At 28.0% G+C, this 22,919-nt stretch overlaps 3 protein-coding genes across 7 annotated transcripts; 2 read left to right on the forward strand and 1 right to left on the reverse strand.

The window, feature by feature from the left end:
- The first annotated feature begins 70 nt into the window (after positions 1 to 70).
- LOC124433055 (vesicle-fusing ATPase 1-like) lies at positions 71 to 5,455 on the forward strand. 2 transcript variants are annotated; one of them, XR_006944430.1, is made up of 12 exons: positions 71 to 215; positions 444 to 532; positions 619 to 843; positions 950 to 1,577; positions 1,658 to 1,882; positions 1,950 to 2,249; positions 2,406 to 2,696; positions 2,770 to 2,954; positions 3,026 to 3,184; positions 3,259 to 3,422; positions 3,526 to 3,640; positions 4,516 to 5,455. XR_006944430.1 is itself a non-coding variant. In XM_046982627.1 (11 exons), the coding sequence occupies exons 1-10, from the start codon at positions 213 to 215 to the stop codon at positions 3,374 to 3,376; spliced, it is 2,223 nt and encodes a 740-aa protein (XP_046838583.1). In that variant the 5' UTR covers positions 71 to 212; the 3' UTR covers positions 3,377 to 3,422; positions 3,526 to 5,455. The 2 variants fall into 2 exon arrangements, 1 of the variants encoding a protein (XP_046838583.1); XM_046982627.1 differs by having other exon boundaries at positions 3,526 to 5,455.
- A 203-nt stretch (positions 5,456 to 5,658) lies between these two features.
- On the reverse strand, positions 5,659 to 22,796 carry LOC124432869 (cation-independent mannose-6-phosphate receptor). Of its 3 annotated transcripts, XM_046982185.1 has the most exons (16): positions 22,573 to 22,796; positions 22,269 to 22,494; positions 22,044 to 22,198; positions 21,676 to 21,956; positions 21,421 to 21,586; positions 21,188 to 21,336; positions 20,988 to 21,106; positions 20,211 to 20,452; positions 19,916 to 20,119; positions 19,705 to 19,845; positions 19,434 to 19,607; positions 19,176 to 19,350; positions 19,019 to 19,089; positions 6,463 to 6,586; positions 6,211 to 6,359; positions 5,659 to 6,105 (listed from the first exon to the last, which is right to left on the reverse strand). In XM_046982185.1, exons 1-16 carry the CDS (start codon positions 22,624 to 22,626, stop codon positions 6,010 to 6,012), a joined length of 2,526 nt encoding a protein of 841 aa, XP_046838141.1. In that variant the 5' UTR covers positions 22,627 to 22,796; the 3' UTR covers positions 5,659 to 6,009. The 3 variants fall into 3 exon arrangements, with proteins under 3 accessions (XP_046838141.1, XP_046838228.1, XP_046838320.1); XM_046982272.1 differs by lacking the exon at positions 22,573 to 22,796 and having other exon boundaries at positions 22,183 to 22,198; positions 22,269 to 22,394; XM_046982364.1 differs by lacking the exons at positions 22,269 to 22,494; positions 22,573 to 22,796 and having other exon boundaries at positions 22,040 to 22,176.
- Positions 9,061 to 18,678, forward strand: LOC124431553 (protein toll). Of its 2 annotated transcripts, none has more exons than XM_046980004.1 (6): positions 9,061 to 9,459; positions 14,440 to 14,653; positions 14,948 to 15,945; positions 16,026 to 16,332; positions 16,477 to 17,100; positions 17,189 to 18,678. In XM_046980004.1, the coding sequence occupies exons 2-6, from the start codon at positions 14,468 to 14,470 to the stop codon at positions 18,326 to 18,328; spliced, it is 3,255 nt and encodes a 1,084-aa protein (XP_046835960.1). In that variant the 5' UTR covers positions 9,061 to 9,459; positions 14,440 to 14,467; the 3' UTR covers positions 18,329 to 18,678. The 2 variants fall into 2 exon arrangements, with proteins under 2 accessions (XP_046835960.1, XP_046836768.1); XM_046980812.1 differs by lacking the exon at positions 9,061 to 9,459 and adding an exon at positions 13,210 to 13,419.
- Positions 22,797 to 22,919: the final 123 nt, after the last annotated feature.

The following is a 22,919-nucleotide window of genomic DNA, read 5'->3' on the forward strand; positions in this document are numbered from 1 at the left end:
TTTTTCACAAGTCATTGATTTACGTTATATAATCATAGAAACATTAAAAATATTTCATTCCAGTAATACAATTCCTTAGCTTAGAGAATATATATTTTATAGTAGTAGGGATTTTTATGGATGAGTAGCGGTAGTACTACTCGCCTGCATTGCAGGTTCCATACTACATAGGGGCCTCAGTTTGCACGTTCCTGTCAAATATAACGTTAGCTATGGTAAGTTCAATATTAAACTTTGCTTATTGATTTATACTAAAACAATTTCATTATATTCAAGTTTGTAATATATGAAATAAAATAAAATTTTGTTATTTTAGGATATACTAATTTTTTTTATTAATGAGACAGTTGAATGACCTGTCTTGTATTACATCAATACTGTACATAAATTCTATTACACATAAAGTACTAAATTTAACTTGAATTCATTATAACTTTTTACAGCGGATGAAAGCATTGAGATGTCCTACTGATGAGCTTAGCCTCACCAACTGTGCTATTATTAATCCTGATGACTTTCCAGAGGATGTGAAGTAAAATTATATTTTAATTATATACAAAAAATTTGATGTCAATCAATTATTCTATCAGTCTAACCAATTTTATATGTATTCTTTAGACATATAGAAGTATCCACTGGTCCGAATCAGCATTTCGTGTTTACTGTGAAGCATCATCATGAGGTTCCTCATGGAGCTGTTGGATTTAGCTTGCCTCAACGAAAGTGGGCTACGCTTTCTCTTGGACAAGATATTGAAGTTCGACCTTATTACTTTGATCCAACATCTAGTTCTGAATGCTTATGTACTATTGTGTTGGAAGCTGACTTTTTACAAAAAAAATCGTATGTCTTGTTTATCATTATGATAATAATATCTGTTTTTTTATCGAACAAGAGATGTTATATTGTATTCTATATATATATATATATATATTTTTTTTTTTTCTAGGACATCTTTGGAACCATATAATACAGATGAGATGGCCAAAGATTTCCTGTTGCGCTTTTCGGGACAGGCATTCACCGTGGGTCAGCAGCTGGTATTTCAATTTAAAGACAAAAAAATGCTTGGACTTGTTGTTAAAAGTTTAGAAGCTGCTGATCTTTCTGCTCTTAAATCAGGGCAGAATCCAACACCAAAAAAGACAGAAATGGGTCGTTGCTTGGGTGATACTGTAATACAATTTGAGAAAGCAGAAAATTCAAGTATAAATCTTATTGGAAAAGCAAAAGGGAAAGTTGTTCGACAGTCAATTATTAATCCAGATTGGGATTTTCAAAAAATGGGGATTGGTGGTTTAGATAAGGAGTTCAGTGCTATCTTCAGAAGAGCATTTGCATCAAGAGTTTTTCCACCAGAAATTGTAACTCAATTAGGTTGCAAACACGTTAAGGGTATTTTACTTTATGGTCCACCAGGAACAGGAAAAACATTGATGGCAAGGCAGATAGGTACCATGTTAAATGCAAGAGAACCAAAAATAGTTAATGGTCCACAAATCTTAGATAAATATGTTGGAGAAAGTGAAGCTAATGTTAGAAGATTATTTGCTGATGCAGAAGATGAAGAAAAGAGGGTATATGTGCTTTATTTAATATTATATATCAATAATTGCAATTATAGAATTTAATTATTATAATATAAAATCACTTGCAGCTTGGTCCAAACAGTGGATTACATATTATAATCTTTGATGAGATTGATGCTATTTGCAAATCTAGAGGCAGTGTAGCTGGTAATACTGGAGTGCATGATACAGTCGTCAATCAGCTACTTGCAAAAATTGATGGTGTTGAACAATTAAATAATATACTTGTTATTGGTATGACCAATAGACGAGATATGATTGACGAAGCTCTTTTACGTCCTGGTAGATTGGAGGTAAAGAAAATATATAAGCAAATATATTAACATCATATATGTCTACATTAATAATTGATATTTAAAGGTACAAATGGAAATCAGTTTACCGGATGAAAATGGAAGATTGCAAATTCTTAATATTCATACATCTAGAATGAAGGATTATAAGAAAATATCACCTGATGTAGATTTAAAAGAATTGGCAGTAAAAACTAAGAATTTTAGTGGTGCTGAATTAGAAGGTCTAGTAAGAGCAGCCCAAAGTACAGCCATGAATAGATTAATCAAAGCTTCAAGTAAAGTTGAAGTAGACCCAGCTGCAATGGAAAAACTTATGGTTGCTAGATCCGACTTTTTACATGCTCTTGAAAATGACGTTAAGCCAGTAAGTAAATTTAAATTATAAAAAAGTAAACAATTCATCAAAATTAAATGAAATAATAATAATAATAATAATAATAATAATAATAATAATAATAATAATAATAATAATAATATACATATACACACACACTAATATATTCATTGAATAATTTTTTAGGCATTTGGTACAAGTGCAGAAGCTCTTGATCACTTACTTATTCGCGGTATTATTTCTTGGGGAAGATCAGTTACTGAAATTCTATCTGATGGTATGCTTTATATACAAGAAGCACGTGCCGCGGAAAGCTCAGGTCTTGTATCAGTTCTCTTAGAAGGACCTCCAAACAGTGGAAAAACAGCTCTTGCAGCACAAATTGCTAAGAATTCTGACTTTCCATTTGTTAAGGTTTGCACTCCAGAAGACATGGTTGGCTTCACAGAATCTGCGAAATGTCTGTCAATACGAAAGGTAATATAATTATTTTAATTTATATTAACATGGATAAACAAATTAAAATATTATACACAATAATATATTGTAGGTATTTGATGATGCATATCGTTCGCAACTTAGTTGCATTTTGGTTGACAATATTGAACGTTTATTAGATTATGGTCCTATTGGTCCACGTTACTCAAATTTAACATTGCAAGCGCTTCTTGTTTTATTAAAGAAGCAACCACCTCGTGGTCGTAAATTATTGATTCTTTGCACTTCAAGTCGCAGGTAAATATTTTATCATATACAAACAAATAAATATTTAAACTTACATAATATATTTCATTTGTTCATTACAGACAAGTTTTGGATGATATGGAAGTACTATCAGCATTTAGTAGTACCATTCACGTTCCTAATTTATCTACACCCGAACATCTCTTGAATGTCTTGGAAGAAGTAGATTTATTCACAAAACAAGAAATGGCATCTTTACATGGAAAACTTCAAGGAAAACGGTAATATATTATTAAATTACAATTATTTATTTTTATATACAAAAAAATAACTTATTTTTTCCTTCTGATTCTAGTATATTTATCGGTATAAAGAAATTATTATGCCTAATAGACTTGGCTCGTCAAGTAGAGCCTAACTACAGAGTACCAAAATTCCTCTCAAAATTAGAAGAGGAAGGTGGATTAGAATAAAAAAAAAAAAATTGGTTTCTGAATTCTAACTGTGTAGTATCCATAGGTTGGTATGAAAAATTTTTATACATTAGAATAAGCTAAATACAACTAAAAGTTATCAATTTATGTAATACAGAATCGATATATCAAGTATAATTCCTTTGTAGGTATTTTTTGCGATCGGATGGGACAAAATTACAATATCAATAATTCTAACAACATAATATCTTTATAAAATGTTTATGCATTAGCAAAAATGAAAAATATCTTCAATCTTAAATGGTATTATCTATTTTTTATACCATTTAAACAAAAGGACATAGATATACTTATATTTATTTTATATATTTTTTGTTATCATATAAGTGATTTTTATATAAGTAAATATATTAAGTAATTTTAATTTAATATGTATATCATCCAGATTATACAAATTTTGACTTTCAACAAATATTGAATGTATCATTATGAAATGATACTTTAATTTTGTTCTTCAAATAATTCCTTTCGAATTCAATAATGTTTTGTAATAATATTTCTGTGTAAAAAATTATATATGCTTTAATTTTTAATCCTGAATAGGCGTACGTAAAAGGATCTTTATGATACATTCTTTGAATTTTTCTCTTTCAGTATACATCAGTACAATATGATTTATGACATGATAAATATCGATTAAATTTAACCATATATGTATGTGCACGCGATACTTACGCCGCGTATGTCCCCATATATCTGCTTGTTATATGATCGTTTGACATCACAGTGATCAATTATTGTTAGTAATAAATATAGTAATACCTATTCTTGATCAAACACAATGAAAATCTCAATTATGTATATTATTGATTTTAGACTGTTTTGTAATTATCATTGTTCGATGAAAATCATAAAAGAATGATAAGCAACTTATATCACGAAAATATAAGATTGAATAGAACAGAAAAAAAACAATTAATTCGATAAAACGTTTGTTCGATCCTTTTACTTACTATTTGAGACTAATTACTATTGCATATTTGATTTGGTACAAAAACAGAAATGTTACTTAAAAAATTGATCGATTTCGAAATAATGAAATTATCCTAATATAAATTTTTATATGTACGAATAGTAGGTTCTCCGATAAAGTGCAGATTATAATTATTTGATTACAGATAATAAGATGGATAATAATCGTCGATGTAATAGCAGAAGTTGACAAGATTTATTCGAAATTATCTAGTTAAAATGTTACTATAATTGTTTATAAAAGAAATATTATAGAATTGATTTAGCTTTTGATTGTTATTCTTAAACTGTTGTAAAATTATTCAATACGCATATATGTAAAACTACAATAGTGTTTAAATATTTAATGCAACCATAGGACAATGATATGTCTCCGAAGTATATAACAAATGTACAAAATGTAATAGGAAAATGTAAAAAAAAATAGAGTTGTATTCCTATTACGTGATTACAACACATAAGTACATATATACATATGTATATGTATCTATACGTTTATGATTAATAAAGCAACAATTATATATATAATATATATATATATATATATATAAATATAATATATACACATATGTATATATGTATATATGTATATATATAATTTTTGCTTCATAAATCGAAAACGATTAAAAAATGAGAATAATTATTCCTTTATATTACATGTACAGCTTGTGTAATAAATGTATGTACAGCTTATATGTCAGTGTACAGGTATAGACTAATTTTTCTATTTATGTATTTCATTACATAATTTTTTATTTTATTTGTTTTTTTTTGTATAAATAATGCATTTACTTTGCTTTATACTTCTAAAAAAAATTTACAAATCAACAAATGAATAACAATCAATATTATTTCTATTGATAATCATATAGGTGTATGTAAATGTATTGTTAAAATCATATATATATTAAATGTTTCCAAATAAAATATTATAACGAAATGTTACTGTTTTTAAATACAGTGATAATAAATGTTTTTGGTCTTTTTGAAAAATAAACATAAGAAACGATACATGCGTTTGAAGATAATTTGTTTATAATTGAAGTTTTATTTACTTAATGAAATTAAATGTGATACTTAAACTTAGCCATGTGAGTACTATCTTGTATTGCGTAGCCTCATTCTTCTATTGCAGGTTCAGTCAACAATTTAAGATATAAATCATATTAAGACATAAACCATCATAGAAGAACAATGCTAATCATAATACAAGATGATAAAAGTTTTAAAACTTTAGATGGTCAATCTTTAGTCTAAAAGATTATTTGTTTTGAAAAATTGTTCCTTCGTTAGAGTAAATAATATTTATTTATAATACAAATCAACATTTTTACACAATAACATTACCCAATTTATTGCTACCGCTCTTTTTCGCAATTAGTTCTCATTATCTACATGTGCGATTCTTTTATAATAGTTATCGGTAACATGTACTTGCTTTTTAAGATTAATAATTATATATATGTATATAATTATTAATACTTTTAAGATTAATAATTATATATTAATAATTATATATATATAATTATTATGAGAGAATAGTGTATATTATATAATTAAAATATTAAAAGATATTAAGCACTGGCGCATCATTTTGTTCTTTAAATAAACGTATGTAAAAAATTATTTTAATAATACAACTATGCATCCAAAAGATCGTCGTCGCTATCCGATTGACACTGCGTTGGATCATTACTAGCATCTAATAAAAGACGAGCCTGCTCATTAGTGCCGACCTAAAAATAGAACGATACATAAAATTTAAGATATTTACAGAAAATTTACATTGAAATCTTTCTTTTTTTACATATCATAAATTAAATTCAAATTATCATGTATACCCTGCAGTATTGAACGCGGCCATTTCTTCTTCTGGAATTGCAGAAATTAAAATAGGATTGCAAACAGGCTCTTTTATTCGGATTTCGATAATACAATAAAGCTAGCAGAAACATACATATAGTAATTACGATACCAGCTATCAGACCCGCTGAAAATATCAAAATTTAATTTTTGAATAATTATCGAAGATTTGTCCATATTTACACAATTAATTATTTTAATTTAATATAAAAATGACAATAGATACTTGCCATGACTAGAAGTACTTTGAATGTTTTCTTGTCTATCTGCGAAAATAAATTTCGATTCCATGTTGGATTGATTAATACAAATTACATTTGTGTACCATTCAAATTTTGTCCTACACTGTGATTCCTATTAAAAAACAAAAAAACAATAGATATATTAGATATCTAAAACGAGAATAATAATTTAACGCAACTTTGTAATTCCTTCTTTCTTTTTTTACTTCGTCATTCGAGTATTAAATGATATAATGTAAATACAACGATAAGAAGTTCAAATGTCTCTTAGAATTTTTAAAAGCTTCTTGTTAAGAAATATTTGCTTGTTCAGAAGATTTTCTCGTATTGCATATAATGGGAAGTATTATCGTCAATAAGAACTTCATCATTTTCCCATCGCGTCGAACCATTTTTTACGAATGATAATCTTTGGAAAATTAATATTTACAAATTATTTATACGTGTATTACAAACGTGTTAACAAATTCGCTATCATTATGATAGTCATTTATTTGTTACATGCTTGGTATTTCCTAATCAAAAACATGGTTACCGCATTGTCTAATGTTTTTAAATAAAAACTTTACATTAAACAAACATACATATGTATGTACCACGTAATCTATCTTTTTCAGATAAAAGAGAAGTTTTGAAGATAAATAATACAATGAAGTTAAATAACTAACAAATTTTCTACTGCAACTATGACTATAATCGACTACATCGATATTTTTTAGATCTCCGTTAGAAAATGTGTATGTATAAAAAACAAGATCGAATGTAGAATAAGACGATTTTTTTTGGAAGTTTGTAGCGTACTTCTCTCCATTCTAATGTGTATAACTGCAACTATTATCCTCTAAAAAAATATTGGTAATTGTAAAATAAAAGAAAAAATAATTGAGATGTAAGAACTGTAATTATAATATTCAAGGAGTTATTTTTTTTATATTTTTTATCATATATTATTATTTGCTCAATAAAGTCTTTACTTTTATTATGGTTGTAATCTATTTTCAAAAAGTGAATACACAAAGTAAAATAAAGTGCATATTTTTTACGTAATGTCCTAAAATAAATAACACTTTAAATATTCAAAACTCTGAAATATTTGACACCCTAAATAAATTAACTTCGAAACTTTTTAGAAATGGCTTCCATTTTACTTAATAAGTATTGGAAATAAATTTCATTCAATTGTTATAATAATATAACAGAAAATAACATTTTTATACTGAAATAACGTTTACCAAAATTTCATTACTTTTACTTGACTGGCAATAATGTTTTCTGTTAATTCCATGGGTAGCGAATGTGTTAAATTGCTTTTACCACCATTTTTTACAGTCAGGCAATAAACCGAAATTAATGATAATCGGCAACCGCTTGGGAAATCCAGAAACTAATGGAAATTCTGGAGGTGCATTTATGGTAGAAAAATAAAACTTAAGCCACAGGTATGCTAATTGGACTTTACAACGAAAACTAATGAAGAAAGTAATAAAGAAAAATATAATCTCGAAGGTTTTCAAAGAAATTCTTCAAATATGTTTTCTCATTGTTCGATCAAGTGATTAAGGATTTATTTTCTCTCTCTCTCTCTCTCTCTCTCTCTCTCTCTCTCTCTCTCTCTCTCTCTCTCTCTCTCTCTCTCACTCACTCACTCACTCACTCTCTCTCTCTCACACACACATTCTCTCTCTCTCTCTCTCTCTTTTTGTTTTTTTCTTTTTTTATACTTTGCCCCTATACAAAACAACATTTGTAAATTATTTTTTGATTTAGACATGTGTTAAAACTGTTTCAAATGTAGCAGAATTCATTGGAATTTTCTTTCAAGATTATTTTATTTACAGAAAAACTCTGTAAATTTTAATAGGTATATCTATTTTCTATACTGGGAAATATAAAATAATCCATGCAAATGTTTATTATTCTAAGCCATATGGCTTAACATAAATTTCGAAGGATCATAGTTTTCAAAGACATTAGAATTTAGAAGAAAAGGTTTTCACGCTTAGACGACATTTAGAAAAAAAATTTGGTATATAAACTTTTTTCTTTATAAATTAAGAAGAAAAACGTTATACACTTATTTTTAATTTAATTTTAAAATAATAAAGATATTTGCCATTCGCCTTGTAAAAGTATTCATTTTTTCTTTAGGTATACCATAAATTATTTTAGAATTAATTTATTTTCCCTTTTGTTACATGTAATATCCGTTGAAAGAAAAATAACCAACACATGTTCGACAGAATTTCCTGAATCATTTATAAAATTATCAATCCAAAAATATTCATAAACTTTATAAAAGTTTTAAGACTTGTTTTAAATTAAATAAGTTATTATATAGCTTTATTAAATACATTGATGTATTTATTTAAACATTTATCTATGAATTCACAAAGAAATTTCATATGTATATAAAAAGTTAAAAAGAAATAATTCTTTTTTATAACAGCTATAAAAAAAATACAACACGGAAATTTGTTAAATCCTTTATCAAAAATGTTCATAAGAAAAAGAATAGCCATTAAAAATCGTTCCAATAATTATTAATTTGTAAATAATAAATCGTTGATTTATATTATATACGAATTTTACGAGCGCTTCCATTTATCGGGTCACGTGGGAGCAGCACCCAATGACGCGCGTCAGTAGTGTGGATCACGTGACGGCCTACTGTATAGCAAGTACATTAAACGTTCGCGAGACGAGATCATCAGTCTACGTTAAGACGTGTAGTAGTATGTATCCGTTCTGCGAAATTTTTCATTCCGTTTCTTTTCCCCGTGCGTTCAAATGTGTCATGCTAGTTATCTGAGATTTTGCAATTGATTTTTATCATTTATTATATGAAACTATCATTCTTACGATAATAAATACGTATCAAAAGAAATTAAAAGCTGCACGCAATGTTACCGATCAACTGTTTACAATTGGAATTCTAAACAGCTTCGAGGACATATGATCGAGACATAGCAGTCTACATTGATTCTGGTGAGTAGTATAAAATCATGATCTCTGATTCACGTCATCACGAGAAATGAGAAAAACCGGTTTTTTTACTGGTATCACATATTGCTGAAATATTCGCTTTTTTAATCGTATTTACATTTTTCTTCTTTTTCTCTTATCTTTTTTATTTTCAAAGGAATATCACCTTTCTAATTTTCCGTTCGAAATTATTTTAAATTCGTAACTATAATAAAATAGGCAATAGTTACGAGATTGTATGACATCGCCATTGAAGATTTTTTAGTATTCTAGTCAATGGTCACGTGTCTAGCTACGATATAATACAGGAAACAAAATCATGAGATCTATTGTAACATTGTTCAAGATAGAACTTCACATGTAATCTCGAAACTACGTTACACAGCACGCACTCTCCCTCTCTCTCTCTCTCTCTCCTACTCTCTTTGCGAACATTTCTTTCCAAGAAACGTGTGATATTTGTATTCCTTAGAAAAGCATTATATTTTATCGATCACGCATGCGTAAATCGCAAATAAATTTGCCTATATTTTTTTTTTCGATCTTCAGATACGATACTTTGATAACATTTCAAAATATTTATGTAAAAGATCTTTATTATTATTATTGTTATTGTTATATAATAATTCAAAGAATACGAGCAAGATTTGAATAAGATTATTATTTACCGGCCAAACAAAGAAATGTATCAATAAATATATTTTGTAAAACGTTAATTCCGCGTATTTAGATCCGAGTAAAGATTTGGCAAACTTTCCCAAGCTAGGAGCGACTTCATGCAAGAAGATTATACGTTTTGCGAATGGAAATTAGAAAACATCTAAAGGAGATTATTGGCCTTATCTATCATCATTTTTGTCGTTCCTCCTGTTTTCTTTTTTTTTTATCGATTCCTGTTTTTCTATTTTGTATGTCGTATGGATATATATGTCGTGCTTAACGCGATACGAAGTTTGGAGTATGTAAACATATAGGTCATCTTAATCGTCGACCTAGACGATATATATCAGTAAATCCATTATTGTATAAGTGATGAGTTTCAATACACATTTTAAGGTTGTCCTTGTACTGGTGAAAAAGATTAAATATATAATATTTATTATAGAGTGGTAATAGCGAAATTGTAATTATGATATTTGTATATCAGATTCGAAATTCTTTTTTTAATTAAAAAAAAATAAAAAAAAAATAAAAGACAAAAAAACAAAAAAGATTATTTATCGCTAGAAAGATTCCTCCGATTAAATTACGTACCAATATCACCAAAGGTATAACTTCAATGACTGATAAAAACGCATTTACGAGATTTCGTCTGATTTGAACTTCTTGAACGTATATATTTAACAATTAAGTGTAATACTTAAAAATACTCATTTCAAATCTAGCAAAATCGCACCTATAATCAATTTCATTTTCAATATAGTTATAAGCTAATCAATAGCTATAAGCTATCTTCGTTGCCCATGACATTACCTACAACCACAACATTCTTCGAGTAGATATCTACATTATTATTTATATATTTAACTTTGTACATTCTTACTTTGGAATACGATTTATACTATGTTAACATTAATATTTTTGATAATATTACATTGTCAGATTTCAGGGATCTCGATAAATAATAACATGGCAATTAAGCTAAAGAATTTATATTTAATAACTGTTAATCATTCAATTTTAAATTTAACGTTTTTCATGAAGATCGACATGTAATAAAATATTAGGAAGAACCACTGGGACGACTCGTCACGAAGCGATCACATGCGTCAAGAAAAAAACAAAACCAATACACGACGTACAACAATTAATAATGATTTGTGTTCTCAATCGAACTATTAAAAAAAGAACCAAATCTCTAATCATCGATTAAATCACATATTTTGTTAAATACTAAATAATGCTTGTATTGTCTATAAGTATTGTCTATGAAAAGAATACGAGAGTATCACCAGAAGATTTTAAGTGGATCAAAATTCCTTAGATAATTTTAAAAATTAATTACTCTTTTTCGAGACATTTTAGGCTTTTAGTTATGCTGATATTTTTATAAATAAGTCTTGTAGTTTTAGATCAGAATTTAAAATCAGAAATAAAAAAATTAGCTTAAAATATTTCGAAAAAGAGTAATTAATTTTTTAAATCTAAGATCTTTTGATCCACCAAAAGTATATATATGTAACAATAGATATTATTTCCATAATAAAAAAATTGTTAAAAATTATAAACCACTCGTGTCTTTGATAACAATTGACTGATCGCACACTGAGATGTAGTTGAAGTTTCTTTCATAATAAGAAGCTCGATTCTTTGAATTAGTACTTATCATTATTAAAGCCGAATGAATGAATGTAGTTGGAAACTCGTATTTTTCTTAAAATTAAATTACACGTGTAATCATACATATATATATATATATATATATATATATATATGTATAGATATATACGTATCGAATATGATTTGTATAACGAGTATATTCACGAGATGTTACAAACTAATACTTACTTATATAATCTGTATGAAAACAAGAAGAAAAATCGCAATTCAAGGAAACATGACTAAAATATTCATCACTTCTATTATTTATCCTACGTTTAAAAATAATATCGGATGTTCTATAAGGACACTATGGGTACGTTACACTGTAATTCTATTTTTCTCGTTAATCTCTATTTTTTGTTAACCTTTCACTTTATATATTTATTTTTCTTTTTTAACACCGAAGAAGAGAGATGTTATGTATTTCAAAAACTACCAAGTTTATTAATCATTTTCAAGAAATCGTAAATCACAATCATTGCACCTATCTATGACCAATTAAAATGATCGATCAAGATCGATAATCGTCACGTAGATACTAATTTTTACAAGAAACGAGATATCATTTTCCTTTTTCCTCTTTTTCTTTTTCTTTTTCTACTCCTTTAATCAATCATTGAAACGTTCACAATCTTATTTCATTGTAGGTTATAGAAATACAAGTTATATAATTCTCAATTTTTAAATAAACACGAAAAACTAAATCTATTCTTGATGATCGTATATAATCGTAGAAATAATTATATATTAACTTTTTCTGAAGTAACTTATTCTAATTGTAAAGAGGAAAATAAATGGACAATTTCCGAAAACATTTCTTGATTTGACTTGTTGACAATCGTTCTCAACAGGATTCTTCGTAGAATTGAACCGTTCACCGAATGAAAGGCTAGAGATGACCTTGAATTTGCTTAGCTCCTCTTTCTTGACCTTTTTTACATTATATACGATGTGTATTTACTTGGAAAGCCATCAAGTTAAAATCGATGATCATAATCAATGAAACGTGTTTATAATTATCGTGCCTTGACAGTGATTTATGAAATAAAGAAAATTTCGGAATATAACAAACTTAACAAATCCACCGACACTTTTGTTTTTGTTTATAATTTCTTATCTAATCAGAGGAATAAGCGAGCCAAAGAAAAGATTAAAAAAAAAAAAATAAAAGAAAACACAAAAGGTCACAGTACAGGTTAAATTCCAAGATTTTCGTCAAACGATGTAGAAATAGTAAATCACCGACTTTATCGATAGATAGAATGGATATGTGTGTGTATATATATATATATATATATATATATATATATATATATGTGTGTATAACTCGTTAATCGTATCATACTTTCTCTTTTACTTATATAATGAAATTATGGCGTAATTATTCGTTGGTTCTTGTATTCATAATGACAGTCGTTATGCCTTCCAACTTGAAAAAAACATCGTTTAGTTAAAAAGAATAAGAGCCAAGAGTAACAAGAGAAAAAGAGAGAGAGAGAGAAAAAAGATGAAGTATGATCCAAACATGTTCATTCGATTTTCATGTCACGTACGATCTTACCAACAGTTCATTTACGTTCTTACGACCCGTATACAGCAACATAAAGGATACGTTAAATTGTTGACTTGTGTTTTACGAAAGTACGTATATACATGCAATATATAGATATGTACATTACATACATATACTTTCGAGGCGTATCACTCTTTTCGTGCAAACACTTCCAGAACAAAATGATAACACTCGTGTGCTATTTCTAATTTATCACGTTTTAATTATATTAGCTTTAATGAAAATTTTTAATGATATTTAATCCTTACGTCTCACGTATGTACGTATAAGAAAAAGTAATATACGCGCATACCAGGCCGTTACCCGGATCTATCTTTACGAATCGATGCGAACAAGGATACGTGATTTGTTTTTTAATTCGATTAACTTATTCTTTTTTCTAACTTCGAATACTTTTTCAATGACGTAGTTCAAAGAAAAAGAGAGAGAGGGGGGAGGGGCGGGGGAGAGAGAGATAGTTTATCGATATATTTCTTTCTCTCTCCCTCTTTCCAAATTTTCTATTTTTCTTTCTGCTTTTAATGATGTGTATTTTTGTTCTTTCTTTTTGTTTCTTTATTTTTGAATGCAGAAATTTCTTAGTATATAATCTTGGCTTATTTATTATGCTCGTCAAACATATCGGTATCATTCGGTACAAAAGTAAAATCATCGAACGAAAGATAGGAGCAACGTCATAATAACATCAACACAATGGAAATGTCCATTCTGCACTTTTTCATTTAAAAGTACGTACGTACGTATATATGAATCTGAATATATATATATATATATATATATATATATATATATTCAGATAGCTATATAGATATATACCTATATATGTATATATATATATCTATATAGATATATACTCTCAAAGTGTAGAAAGTTGGTATAAAAAATAACAAAGGGAATGAATATCGGCTTATCATTTAAGAGAGGAAGCATTATTTTTATCTCCAAAGCTGCGAAACAAACTATTTCCGATTTTAAATGCATTCTATAACATAAACATTTGTAATTACTAGACTACTAGGACCCATTTTTCATTTTTTTTCTTCCTTCCCTTCCTTTATTTTCAATATGATTTTTCTTTTCTCTCATAGTGGATCCCGAAATCATTGATAACGTACAATGATCACCACAATCTGGTTGATTTTTTTCCTTGCGCTTTCAATGACTAATACTATTGCTTCTCAATGTAAAGGAGATGATAATTGCACATGCCAACCAACTTATTCGAACGAGATTGAAATTTATTGCCAAGCTGAGAATAATTCGGAATTCATCCTAAACATTCATCCGAAGGATTACTTGCAGGTATATACTCATTAGAATTTTATTTTTATGTAAGAGAAATCTTTTGTTTCATTCGTAAATTATTTAAACAATCGTATATTATAAATACTAAGAAATAACAGTATTAGAATTAGAAGTATAAAATAAATAGTGCTTAATAATTTCATTTAACAAATATTTTATCGTATTATAAAACTTTTGTTTAAATATTTACCATAAAATTGGAAAGTCCCTAGACGTAATATTTTATAAAAATAGTTAATAATTGATCGATCTTTTATTTTCTTTAAATGAAATTTAATGCTAAATTAACAGATAACTTGTCAAAATTGGAAAGGATGGGAACATTTTCGTTTTACGAGCACACTACCTGGAAAGGAATTAAATTCGCTGCTCTTCCGAATATGCGGATTATCAAAAAACATCAGTTTAGGAGACGTGGCCAAACAAATGGGAGTGGAAACCGTCAACAGCTTACTCTTTCAATCCTTCAATAATCTTAGTGACACATTAACGAGAGAGCAACTTGAAGGCTTTCCAATGGTGAAAAAATTAATCTTGTCTAGTAATAGTTTCTCGAAGGTCCCAAAGGATTTATTGATGAATTTTCCCGAATTGGAGCGCCTTGACTTACACGAAAATAATCTCGAATTACCAATTGGTATTTTCGATTTCACTCCGGAACTCAAAGAACTTGAATTAGGCAACAATGGAATGAAGACGATCAAAGTTGGGATGTTTGATAAATTAGAAAAACTTAATTTTCTAAATATTTGGGGAAACCAATTGACGGAAATCGAAATAGGACTATTCGACAAATTAGTCTCATTACAATCATTGGATCTAAGCAGGAATAAATTAATGACGCTACCGTCAAACGTTTTTGATCAATTAAAAAAACTGGAGAAACTTCATCTTTCTTTTAATAATTTCTCTTCACTACCGGAAGGATTGTTTAGCCAAACCAAAGCATTACAAACGGTAAAATTGACCGACAATTACAGGAACTTGACCACCCTGCCAGATAATCTTTTTGCAAATTTGACGAAGCTCGAACTGGTATTGCTGAAAAAAAATGGACTGAGAATTCTACCAGAAAATTTATTCTGGGGTGCGTCGTCGTTGAAGAATATCAGCCTAGATAGAAACTTCCTTATTACTTTACCAAAGAATATTTTTAAAGGTCTAGAAAATGTTGAAATACTCGACTTGAATTTCAATGACATTGTAACTCTTCCTGATAAAATCTTTGACGACATGAACAAATTGACTAAACTTGATTTATCTATGAATCGTATGGTTTCTTTATCTAGGTACGTTATTTTGTAGTCTATATAATATAAATTTGGATTTTTTTTATTTTTATGTTTTTAACAAATTAAATATCTTTCAGACATCTATTCGAAGGCTTGAAATCTCTAACTGAACTGAACATGGAAAAAAATAAATTAAAAACCATCGACAGTAACACTTTTACTTACGTAAGAAATCTACGAGTTGCTAAATTCTCTCACAATGAGCTTCAATTGAATTCATCCGAATATCAGAATGTTAATGTGTCACCATTTTATAAATGTGATTTGCTGGAAGAATTATATTTATCTAACAATAATGTATCGGAAATATATAACGATTGGTTGATAAGTGGCACGCATTTACGATTATTAGATCTCAGTTACAACGACATAAACATCATATCGGTGAATATAATTTTTCAATTTCAACATAAATTCTAAAGTACTTCATTAATCAAAATGATAAGAACAAAAAATGAAACAAACTTTTTGATTTGAATAATCATTATTTTATGTTATTTATCTTTTCTTTTTTTTTTTTCTTTATAGATGGAAGATTTGCAATTCGTATCGAAAGAAATTAAAGTCAATCTGACTTATAATAAAATAAGACACATTTTATTGGGCCAAGCCGAAATTATTGGAAGTTTTCAAGAGACTCCACGAGACGTGATCATATACGTCGAACATAATCCCTTACTCTGTGATTGTAATTTGTACCAATTTTTGCGTTTTCTCGAGGGTAGAATGCATCCAAATGTTCAAAATTACTTTCACATTGTAACAGGAAATTTAACGTGCGTCGAACCAAATGGAGTAGACGAAATAGAAATTAGTCGATTACGTTCGAAGACTTTAAAATGTGTTGAGGAACAACACTTGTATGTTAAAAGCAAGTGTCCAATTAATTGTTCTTGTTGGATAATCCCGGAAGATAAAGCTCGTTTAATAGATTGCTCATATACAAATTTGCCTAAACTATTGATCGACAAGGCAGAAATGAACGATTTGAAACCTATTAAAGGTTATCATATAAAATTGAATATTACTGGAAATGCTTTAACAGAAGCACCGTCTACAGAACTTTTAGGGTCAGAATATGTGACGGATTTAATTCTGTCTAACAACAATATCACTAAAATTTCACTTGACAAATTACCAAAAAATCTCAAAGTACGGTATACCTCATTTTAGTTTTGTTCATTTTATCTGATAGAAAAATGAATTACAATATCAATTTCTTCTTCTTCTTCATTTTCAGGTATTAGAATTGCATAATAACAATATATCTAGGATTGATTTGGACGTACTGGATTACTTGAAGAATATGACTTCACTGAAAAAACTTACTTTGCATAAGAATCCATGGGAATGCGACTGCGATGCACGAGACTTGCTTAGCTTTATCCAATCGAAACTAATAGATCTTCCTGATTTAAGAAAAGTCACGTGTAATAACATGAATATTTCTATGTTGGAAATGACTATTAATGATTTTTGTCCAATCGATACAGTGATAGTCATTGGCATAAGCTTTACAATCGCATTATTGTGTTTGTTTATCGGTGGACTAGTAGCACTATATTACAAATACCAACGAGAAATCAAAGTTTGGTTATACGCCCGTCAATGTTGTTTATGGTTCGTCACAGAAGACAAATTAGATAAGGAAAAGATATATGATGCATTTATAAGTTATTCGCATAAAGACGAAGAATTTGTTGTAAACGAATTGGTACCAAAGTTAGAAAATGGTCCACGACCGTACAAATTGTGTTTGCATTACCGTGATTGGCTAGCAGGTGAATGGATTCCAACACAAATCACACGTTCAGTGGAACAATCGAGGAGAACGATCGTTATAGTGTCACCTAACTTTTTAGAAAGTGTTTGGGGTGCGATGGAATTTCGTGCAGCTCACAGCCAAGCTATGAACGAAGGTAGAGCCAGAGTTATATTAATTTTATACGGTGATATTGGCCCTATGGATAATTTGGATACTGAATTCAAAGCTTACATTAATATGAATACGTATGTTAAATGGGGCGATCCGTGGTTTTGGGATAAGTTGAGATACGCGTTACCACATCCGCCAGAACTTACGAGAAAACTAATTAAAAAGAAAATCTTTGAGAAACATTATCCTTTTATACAAATCAATGGAGAAAAGAAAGAATTGATATATCCATCTGGAATCCCTGATACACCACCAGCTGTGACTACTCCACCGGCGGATTCACTTAAAGTGTTCATATGTGACCAAAGTGACAAAGATCCCTACGGGAACAACGATGAAAATGAAATAACTAAATTGAATGATAGTAAGAGATTCAATATTGTACCAGAATGCGAAGCGATCCATAAAAACTTGATAAATAAAATGCAATGCACTACTGTTTAATTCTAAAATAAGTAATATCAAAATAGTGCAATATCAAAATCACGCCCGTGAGATATTCTAAGTTACTCGATTTATCTGTGTTTTTTAATAATTTTTAAGAAACATGAATAACTTTGAATTTATTCAAACTTCGACTGAAAGGACTGAAATCCAAACAATGTAATCATAATATTAATTATTAGTATAATTTTTTTTATTTAGTTATATTTTTTTTCAACGAAATCATCCATATATCGTTGAAAAAAACATATAGAAATATTGAGCAAGACTTGTTCAAAATCATCATATTTGTTTAGGTATTATAATTAAATATAAATACTCTAATACAAAATATAATAATTTTGGAACAACTCTTAATTTCTAATATGCAATATTACGCATTAATGTAAGCTAGTCCTATATACCCTATTATTACTTATCCATGTACATAATAATCATTTCACATTGACTATCATTTTATATGCAATTTATTATCTTTATATTCGAATCGATTTTATTTAGAAAAACGATAGTTTAAGCATTTGTATATATTTTCAACATTTTCATTCAATATATTTATAGTGTATATTTTGGATTTTAAAAAATAAGAAAAATAATAGTACGAACTAGTTTCAGAAAGCGAACAAACTGAAAGAATCTCTTAATAAATAAAATTAAAAGTAAAATAACGCAAGAAGTAATTTTACTTACCCATGACAGCCTTGGTTCACCAATTTCAATCGATTCATTGCATATAAACTTGATTTCCGACATATAGGAACCTGTAACAGTTAATATAAAAATATAACAAAAAAATCAAAGATTCATATGGATCGTAAAAAAATATAGATTTATTTTTTTTACTTACTATTAAAACATTTACTGCCATTGAAATATTCAAGTTTTATACTGTTTCGATTATAATCAAAAATAACATTCGATAAAGATCCATAATTGTTGGATCCTTGACACACTGCGAAGCCATTACAGTTTTCTTGTGTTCCACAAATATTTATACTGTAATTTTTTTCTTTACTTTGCACCTATAATTTTAATTGATAATAATTTACATTCTATTTTTTTTTTAAGATAAAAATTAATGTATTTGAACGGAATGAAGACTCACATAATGTATTGGTTGTTTTTTATACAATAAAGAAAGATCGAATTGATTTAAAAGAAATCGATCTTTTATTATACACGGTGATATCCAGTTGCCCATGATAGCTCCACAAGCAATATTAGTTTTCCATTCAAAAGTATATGTACAATTATTATATTCTTTAAATTCTGGCAACCCCTAAGAATAAAATAATGTATTTGATATATATCTATGAAAAAGTCAAATAATTTATTTTTTTATAAACGTGAATATTAAATAATTTAAAAATTCGTACTTCATTTCTATCATCGCAAACAAATACCAAAACTGATGAAATTTTAGTATCCATTCTTTCTGGACATGCCGAACCTTCGAGGTAACGCAAAGTTATTTGATCTTTATTTATTTGTGGCGCTTCTTTAGGAAAACCTAAATTCTAAAATAAAGTATTATATATTAATAATTCTTACGAAAGTATACAATTTCATAGTTAATTATTTACTTACAACTTCTTCTACAAGTACATTATCAGCATTTAATGAAGCTTTACAAATTGCACTGCCGTGTGCACATTTTAAGTCTGGAGTAGGTATTATAGGTCGACATACATTTATATAAAATATAGTACTATTTATTTTTACAATATAATTGTTAGTCGAACTTATTAAAGGAGTTAAATTAATTTCATTATCTACAGTGGCACATTTGATCTAAAATGAAATATTTTATTTATTAAAATATCACAGAATATTGAAAATTAATATACTTAACTTCATAAACAATTTCTGATTTATTACTTACTCTTTTTTCACAAACCAAATTAAGATTCCAGTGAATAATTAATTGACAAGGATTTTCTTCCATAATAATTGGATCGTTTAATGATCCTTCAGGTCCACATAAAAATGCAATAAATGTTTGACGGTATTGATTATTGTTACATTTGTCACCATCCGTATAATTTAAGTAAGGTCCACTCTGCTGCCACATCAGATTTGCGTTAGCCATACCCAGAGATGTACCATTTTCTTTAAGACAAACTCCTAAATATGTGAGTTTTAATATTTATAAGCCATTCCAACTATATTTTATTTATTAACAAAAATTAAACGTTATTTTTTCTAAAAGATTTTAATTTATTTAAGAACAATTAAATATGAAGTTCATTGAGTATTATCATCGTAGGATCATTCTATTATTATATTTATACTTCTCAAAGAGTGATGATATCAAAGATATATATAAATAAATAATGCATAAAAAGCATACAATACATGCTATGCATGTATTTTCGATATGTAGAGTTATTCATACCAGTTCGGTAAAGTAGCGATAATCAAGCTCATTGAGTACAATACATTAGTATTAGTATTGTAATTCGTTGATAAATTAAAGTACGAAAGATAATAGTTTTTAGGAACTTTCTTAAGATGGCGACATAAGTTGTTTCTTCACGAAACAAGTTACCATCTCACTCTTTCATATACAATTTTATCAATAAATTGCAATACCTTTGAATTTCACAATATATAGTGTTAGTTTAATAAAATCTTAATTGTATATACCAAAATACTTAACCTGTTCCTGCTTTACATGTATTATCTGCAATAGCTCCACATACTCTAAACTTATACTTTGTACCCTGTGACAGTGAGGTGACATTGAAATCTTTATTCATTAAAGATTGTAAATCATACCTGCACGAAAGAGTATAAATTATTGTGAAAAGTTAGAAGTTAACTGAATGTAATTATTTAAATAGAAAATTTAATTCTTACGTGAAATTTGTAATAGGATTATTTATAGTACATCTTCCAGCTGTTTTTGCACTATATTCACGTAATTGTTCTAAACTACAAGCAGCTGCAGTAATCCATTTCAACTGATAATGACAGCCATCAGTTTCTGTTACCTCTGGAAGTGTATCCTAGTGAAGTAATTATAATAATAACTACATATAATTTTTTTAATCGCTATCTTTAAGTAACAAGTTCATTGATAAAATACTCACTTTAGCTTCTAAATTACAGATAAATGTAATAGTTGTTCGAATATGTTCTCTCTGTTGCCCTTTCTGTTGTTCTTTCTTACACATAGCTCCATCTTCATAATTCAATTGCAAATGATTGGAGGAATCAAATACAGGAGTTTTTTGAACATCTCCCAAATTTAAGTACCTGAATTTAAAACGATGTATACATCTATAAATACTTCTTTATTACTTTAATAAAAATTTATATTTTTTAAATAAATTTTATACATATACCCTAATGTAGGTGCTTCTATAGGATCATGAAGACAAGCTCCTGAATTCATTTGACAGATTGCTTCATATCCAAATATTACAGAATGACAAACATTCAATGTTATTTCGAGAGAGGTATTTTTTCCTGCATATATAACATAATTTTCTGAATATCTTTTCAATGGTGAAAGATCATAATGAGAACCATCAGAAGGATTAATCACAGTACAATTTATTTCTTTTCTATTAGCACACGCAAAAGCACTTTTCCATATCATATAAAATTGACATAATTCACTTCCCTGTAAATAATAATTACATTAACATGTCAAAGACAAAAAGCATTATAATGACAAACATATATTTTAAATATATTTAAAATTACTTGCTTGTTTAAATATAGTTGGTACTGAATGACTTGTTATAGAATAATCACATATCATAATAACATGAACTACATAATTGATACCTGGTTTACATTTGTCACCATTAAATGTAAAATGTATCTTTCCAGATGTAGTTACTAACCTTGGTACTACTTTTCCTATAAAGATAATAGAAATTAAATACTTTGTTTTTATAAAATACACGACAATAAGAAAAGATGTATTTACCTATTCCTATTTCTTTGTTGTTTTTTTCTAGGCATATAGAATATCCATCCTTCCCATTGCACTTTTTTATCAATGGTGAACATAATTGCATTCGTATAGTTTCATTAGAATTATGATGAATTGCAATATCCTCTCCAGGTTTTGATAGTTTAGTTAAATTATAAAAATGACTAAAGATTTCTTCATTGAATTCACAGTAAGATTTCGTCTTAATCGGTATATTACCCTGTATAACAACAAAAATTAAATGAAAATATTATTATAAATACATACATATGTTTGATTGAGAAGATTTAATTCGTACCAAACTAATTGTTGAAATAGAACATAAGACAATAAAGACGTTTAAGTTGTACATCTTTCTAATTCGAAGATACTTTCGTAAATTGCAATGACAATATATCTTCTAGTAAAATACATAACAAGTAAGTTCAATATACTGACGTGAATTATCCACACAAACATACACATAAATACGGATGACTAATTATGATATCATAAATTACGGTCGCTCCTGATAGCGAAACATTTAGGTTAGAATTATTTTCAAACATAACATTATGATATAAAACTCGATGCAACCTATCGATTAATCGTTTCAAGAAAACCTGTTGAGACATCGATTATTAAGTCGTAGAATATCGATTATAA

The sequence above is a fragment of the Vespa crabro genome, chromosome 1 (assembly GCF_910589235.1).
Source record: "Vespa crabro chromosome 1, iyVesCrab1.2, whole genome shotgun sequence".
In the NCBI taxonomy this organism is placed as follows: Eukaryota; Metazoa; Arthropoda; class Insecta; order Hymenoptera; family Vespidae; genus Vespa; species Vespa crabro.